Raw genomic sequence first — 7,500 nt, forward strand, 5'->3', positions numbered from 1 at the left:
TTTGGGGATGGAGGGACGGGAACCCACGAGTATTAAAGAGAATGGGGGTGGGGGAGTGGGGGTAGAGGATAATAGTTCTGAATGGGACAGGGATAGGGGGAGTAGGGGGCGTGGTCTGGAAGAAAACGGAGAAGGGGGGGATAAACAAAAGCTTTGATAACTGAAAGGAGAGGGATAGCCAGCGCGCGCGCGCACACACACGCACGCACGCACACACACACTTTGTTATATAAATCTACACATGTTCAACATAGATTTAAGTCTTTTTTATGAATGGAGGCCAAGAGACTGATCCCTATGAGCACAAATCCAGACCGGTATACTACTAGGTAAATATAGCCATGTAAAAATGCATACACACACACGCGCACACACACATACGCACACAACAGAAGAGAATCACAAGTGTAAAGAATAAAATCATCTGACGGCAAGAATGAATATACCTGATGAAAGCCACAGCGAGAGGGCACTGTACCTATCACACAAATACCCAAATATCCAATGCCAAAATACCCAAATCCCCAGTCCCCCAAATGGTAAATACCCAATACTCAACCATCCAAATACATTTGTGCTAAATACCTAAAACCCAAATGCCAAATACCCAGACTCCTAATGCCTAAATATCCAACAGACAAATACCCAAATACCCAATCCCCAAATGCTAAATATCCAATACACAACCACCCAAATACCTATATGCTAAACACCTAATATATAAATACCTTATACCCAGACTCCTAATAGCCAAATACCCACCACACAAATAACTAATACCCACCACACAATTACCCAAATAACCACTAACGCAAGGCCTCTACCAAATACTCAACACACAAATAACTAATACCCACCACACAATTACCCAAATAATTACTAACGCAAGGCCCCTACCAAATACCCCTTCGACACTCCCACCCATAACCAAGATCCGAAAACCAGGGAGATCAAGTACACAAGTCTCCAACAAGAGTAGCAGCGTAGTCACTTGTGTGGCTTCGTACGTGGGACCTCACCAGCTTTGGGGGGGGGGGGAGGACGCTATCCACTGAAGCACCGCGGTTCGCCTCAATCAATGGCATATGTCGATACACCCGGATGGCGTGCCAAAGTGGCACAATGGCAGAGAGTAATTAAATCGTCTTCCGGCACCCAGAGTGAAAGGAAGAGTGCCATCAGGTACGGAAGGCGTTCCGGGGATGATGTCCCGGATCGCCAAAACCCGGAACTTGGCGACGTTGGCGCCGTCATGCACCTCCTCCCTCCCTCCCTCCCTCCCTCCCGCCTCTCTGGCGTCTTCTCCAAGTCCCGTCGCTGTGCATGACGCGGGGGTACAAACGTGGACAGAAGTTATGAAATGCATGAAAGCTTTTGTCATGCAAAAGACAGCGTTTACTGCTTAGGATTCGATATCTAGTATATGCATTACATATACTGTACAGTATATACCAGCTATACAGCATATTTGGCTTACACTAAAAATATGCTCACTTACACAATAATGATAATAATAATAATGACAATAATGATAATAATAATAATTAATAAAAATAATAGTAATAATAGTAATGAAATAACATTAAATATAATAACGATGAAAATAATGATATTAATGACGCTAAAATTAGAATAGTACCAATAATGATAATGAAAATAAAATAATAATAATAATAATAATAATAATAATAATAATAATAATAATAAACTACATCTTTTACCCGTACAGCATCCAACAGACATTCGCAATCTTTCCTTGAATGACTCTAAAGAACGTGTCTGGTAGTACCGGGTTACCCGGTATCCGGTACCCGGTATCCGACAGGTTCCCAAGGACCCCGGTTTGCAACAGACAATCTGTTCCCGGTAGTACGAATCCATTTCACGAGTCCTACCGGGTACTCAATACCCGGTACATGGGGTTACCGAATATGAAGAATTCCCGATAATCAATGACCGGCAGTTGTGATTGACAATCACGTAAACTACATCAATAACGCCTTCAGAGTAGTGGCACGCCTTATGCATTTTGTTCTGGTTAGTTCCGTGTTTTTTTTTTGTTTTTTGTTTTTTTTTTTCCCGGGAATTGGTCCTTACGTCAGGGGCAGCCAGAAGCAAGATTATAAAAGATGCCACAGTTCCGGATACTCCCGGTAACCGAGCGACAAGTCCCGCAGGTCAGTCAGTGACCTGCATTGTTATCCGGTAGTTCAGGTCATCCTCAGTGACCTAAGACAACCCTCCGTGTCCGGTACCGGACGGGGTCAACCACGTGACCTAGGTCAAGCTCACCGGTACCGGGAGTCAAATCCGGTCGGCTTAGGTCAGTTACAGATCAACTCTCCTCCGGTACTTAGACCAGACAACGATGACCTTGGGTCAAATACCCGGTACTTGAGGAGTACCGGTAACTACCGGTGCCCCTTAGGTCAAATACCCGGACCATAACATCCGGGGTATTTCTGTTACCCTTGGTATTCCAGGTGTCCAAGGTGGTAGGCGTTGTCCGTACGTAGTACAAATACCAATACTAATACTCAATACCACGCGAAAAGTACCGGTTGGTAATACGTCCGGTGGTACCAGATGACTGGTACTTGTCCACAGATGAAATGTCACTAAAACCAAACACAAGACGAGACGAGTTTCACGTTCAAATATCAAAGTACCAAATGTGGGTACCTCACGTTTAACATACCATCAATAATTAATACCACACTTTTAACACAATACCGAATACCAACACGTACGTGGTACCAGACCCTCGAGATACCAAGAATGACACGAGGCAGATACCACGATACCAAAAATAATAAATAATTCACACAGTTTTGATCACAGAGCTTTAAAACACGGGAATGTATTGTCAATGTTTGGATTGGATTCTTCGGGTAGATTGCGCGGTTGTCAGGTCACTTCGATCTCATACCCGGTACCCGGTACCCGATATCCGGTACTCACTCCCCTCCCTCCCTCACGGTACCCAAGATAAGCCCGGTACTTACCTGCTGCACAAAATGGTCATGTCGTATCAGGGCGGTGTGCTGGGTTACACTGAGCTCTCTCGGGCCAGTTGCCCCATCTTACCAACACACACACACGCACGCACGCACGAACGCACGCACGCTGAGGCACGGGCCCAGGTACGCACGTACACACGCACGCACGCACGGATGTGCATATCATGTAAACACTACACGTGTGTATGAATGTAAAGGTGTGCGTGCGTGTGTATGTACATATTGGTACACATGCGTGTGTGTGTGCGTATACGTACGCGTGGAAACGCGGGTTTCGGTACGTGTACATGTATGTGAGTAAATGCACAGGTATACACACACGTACACACAAAAAAAAAAGATACACATTTAACATATGTATACATAAACACGCATGTACACATATAAAGATAGGTAAACACGCACATACACAAACGTACACATGCATACACACACAAGCATAAATAAAACTCTGTTAATTTATGTAAGAATACACGCAATTATACACACACATTGTACACAGATATACACGACATACACACGATACATGCATACACATGTGAGTTGATGTATGTATATGCATAAGATTTTATTTGTATATTATACGCATATTACATACAAAAAATAACACACACGTTCACAAACACATTACATATACACATATGGGTATGTATGAATGCGTACACGCACATACATACGTAAGTCCATATACCCATAATATATATATATATACAGTATATATATATATATATATATATACATATGTATATATATACACATATACAGTATATATATATATTATATATTATATATACATATATATATATATTATATATACATATATATATATTATATATACATATATATATATATATATATATACACATACAGAAATATATATAATGTAGAAATATACGCACAGGTACACCCACAAACTCATGTATGCATGTGAGTTAATATACCCATGTGCACATACATTTACACACAAGCACATTTACCAATCCATAACTGTCTCGTACACTTGTCCTCAAAAGTTGCACAAGATAAAAGGGAGTGTGTGTGTGCATGTACACACATGACCCACCTCGAGTATGTATGCATGTGTACACTATGTGTACACAGCTCTTTATACAATAGTTTACAATGGCAAAGTATGCCAGACAAGAGGTTACAGTCCGTAACGAGGTCTATGACCCAAATAAGATTAAGACAAATATAAAAATGAAAATGATAATTAAAACAAAAATAACAAATGTCAAATGAAAACAAAAAAGAATTAAATTGGATGAAAATAAAAGCAAACAAAATCATGAAAAAAATAAATATGAAAACGAAAATAAGAATTAAAAATATCACATGAAAATAAAATTAATTGAATTAGATATAGATAAAAAATAATAAAAAAACAAGATAAAATATAAAAATGAAAATTAAATAAATATAGAAATAAAAGCTAATTACAATAGATAAAAAGTAAAACAAGATATAAGAAACAAAAATATATATAAGATAGATAGAAATGATAAGTAAGCATGTACAGGTACCAAAAGACAAAGTTTCACAGATTACAGAACACCGTTGCGTGTTTATCAAATATAATCTTAAAACTTCAGACTAAACTTCATTCCATCGCTAACTACACGGTAGGCGAAGCAGTTTCAACCTACATCAAATATACGTCCTGACAGCTGGCCTTCACCATAACAAAATATATAAAGAGCGTCACTGAAACGACACTAAAGACTGTGTCAGTAAACGGACAGATCACTTAATTATTCTCGAACATTTTTTATTTACGAATAAACTCTTTGAATGCCAATTAAGTGTTGAAGCATTTATACTTTTATCTGTGAATTACCCTTAACTGTTTCGGTCTATTGTGTGTATGTTAAGCTATCTCTGTGTGCGTTTTTTATGGTGAAACACAACTCCTTTTCGAGTTTCTTAAGGTGATAAGCGCCTTGTCGGCTTCAGATAGGTCAAGTAACCAACCCGCGCCTTTAACGCTTCTCGCGCGTCTTTTGTTTCCATTCTCTCTCTCTCTCTCTCTCTCTCTCTTTCTCTCTTTTTTGGTTGAGGCCTTATTTGTGTGTTTAGTCAATTAACTCAATTATTCTCAAGATTTCAGTCGAAAGGCTTATTTGGCTTTGGTGTTTTATTACAAGATTGACAGAGAGGCAAGTAAGAATTCTTCACGTAATTATTCTATTTTATATTTTTATTCGTCTTCTTTTTCATCTTCTTTTTCTTATTATTATAATTATTATTTTTATTATCATTATCTTATTTGCTTATTGTAATCATTGTTGTTTAATTCTATTTCATTTATTTTACTTTATTTTTCATTTTTCTCATTATTATTATTACCTTATTTGTTAAATCTAATTAATGTTGTTTTATTTTACTTGATTTATTTCACTTTGTTTCATTTTATTTCATTCATTTCCTTTGACGCTTCGTTGAACGTTTCGAAGCTGCCTCAGGCGCGGTTCGAACCAATGAAACTGGCGGAAATATCACTTCGACACACGTCACGAGTCCCGTCACGCTGTCACGAATCTCGTCAAATGTTGTGATTTCGAAAATCTGCAAGACAACTTAACTTAAAGTATTCTAGACTTCCCTAAGTCTAAAATGTGTCTAGCATTCGTCTAGGTTCAACATCTCTTAGTTCGTCCTTCATCTTCTCAATCTATGACGCAAAATTAATTTGATGTTTGGAAATTCGAGAAATAAAATATTACAATCGAAGTCGTTTCTATTCAAACAAGCTCGCTTGAGTCGTGTGTGTTGTCACACGAAACAAACGAGTCTGGGATGGACCTCGGACCCTAACAAAAATATCCGTCACTGATCATGTGATGTTATAACAAAGAATTTTTTTTTCTTTGAAAAATAAAAACAATTCAGATAGAGTAAATGTCCAAATAATATCATAATATATATATATATATATATATATATATATATATATATATATATATATATATATATCCACGTCCCGTTTTCTTTGTTGCAGAAAACGACAATTTCTCGGGCGTGCACAGGAGATTCCGCCATGGGCGACTTCGCCAAATTAAGTTTTGCCAAAGAGCATTTCGCCAAATTCCCCTAGGTTATATCTGGTTAAGTTTGATTAGGTAAGATTAAATTTAGCTGATTTTGGTTAGGGAGTCTGAGGAAAATCGAATTTGGCAAAATTATTTGGCGAAATGAGAATAAATTCCCATTATCTTACACATATACATATGTACATACATGCGTACACACACACACACACGCATATATATATATATATATATATATATATATATGTATATATGTATATATATATATATACAAATATACATACATATGCACACATATATAAGTCTCGTCTCTCTTTCTATCTCCCTCCTTTTTATCCACACTGCTCTCAAATTCTTCCCTCCCTCTCTCCCTACCTTTCTCCTAAATTCTCACTTCCCTTCTTTTCATTTCCACCTTTTTGTACCGATTCCCCTTCTCTTCTATTTTACACCTCCTCCTCCTCCTCCTCCTCTTTCACCACCTCCTCCTCTTCCTCCTCCTCTCCTTTCACATCTTCTCCAGTCTGCTGTTGACAACACCTGCCCTGCCCCTCCCCATCATCTTCCTCCTTCCTTCTCCTCTTCCTCCTCTCCATCTTCTTCCCCCGTCCCTCCTCTTCCTCCCCCTCCTCATCCCTTTTCCCTCCCTTCCCCAGTCCCCTTCCTTCTCCTCCCCCTCCTCTTGCTCTTTCCTTCTCTTCCTTCTCATCCTCATCCTTCCCCCTCCTCCTCTTCCCTTACTCACCCCACTTCCTCTTCTTCCCTCCCTCACTCTCCTCGTCCTCCTGCCCCTTCCAGCTCCTCTTCGTCTTTCACAGTTATCTGTCCACGTGTCTAGGTCCTCCTCCTCCTCCTACTCCTCTTCCTCCTTCCTCACTCCTCCTCCTTCTTCCTCACTCCTCCTCCTCCTTATCCCAATCTGTCACTAAAAGCTGAAGATACTCCCGCTTCCTCCTTCACTCCCTCCACATCCCTTCTTCACTCCCTCACACACTCCCTTCACCTCCCTCCCTCAGCCTCACTCCCTTCCACTCCCAGAACGTCCCCTGCGCCCAATTATTCCATCCTTACTTCCTTTCCCTCCCTCTCTGATCCCTCTCGTACTCTCAACTCCCTACTCTCTTCTCTCTTTCTCTCCTTTTCTCATCTGCTTGATAAATTCGTCAGCCTTCTGAAGCAACAATATATTGAATAATACGATAAAGATGAAAAACGAGAAACTGCATGGTTGCAGGGGCGTGTACACACACACACACACACACACACACACACACACACACACACACACACACACACACACACACTCACATGTACACACAGTCACACGTACACACACTCACACGTACACACACACACACATTGAAAAGACAAGGTACATTCAAACCCACACGTCCAAAACCATTAAAAATAATCAATAAATAAAAACAAATAAA

At 39.7% G+C, this 7,500-nt stretch overlaps 1 protein-coding gene across 4 annotated transcripts in view; it reads right to left on the reverse strand.

Moving 5' to 3' along the window:
- The window catches only part of LOC143037493 (uncharacterized), a 516,293-nt gene that overhangs the window by 262,641 nt on the left and 246,152 nt on the right, over positions 1 to 7,500 (reverse strand). The window contains exon 1 of one of the 4 annotated variants that reach the window (XM_076205799.1): positions 3,006 to 3,071. The exons of 2 other annotated variants lie outside the window; for them this stretch is intronic. In XM_076205799.1, the coding sequence (XP_076061914.1) occupies positions 3,006 to 3,025 (20 nt within the window). In that variant the 5' untranslated portion in view covers positions 3,026 to 3,071. Of the gene's footprint in view, positions 1 to 3,005; positions 3,072 to 7,500 lie in introns of those variants that run through there. One more of the 4 variants, XM_076205797.1, reaches the window with a different exon arrangement.

The sequence above is a fragment of the Oratosquilla oratoria genome, chromosome 22, assembly GCF_046742065.1.
Source record: "Oratosquilla oratoria isolate Oo_2021 chromosome 22, ASM4674206v1, whole genome shotgun sequence".
NCBI classification, from domain to species: Eukaryota; Metazoa; Arthropoda; class Malacostraca; order Stomatopoda; family Squillidae; genus Oratosquilla; species Oratosquilla oratoria.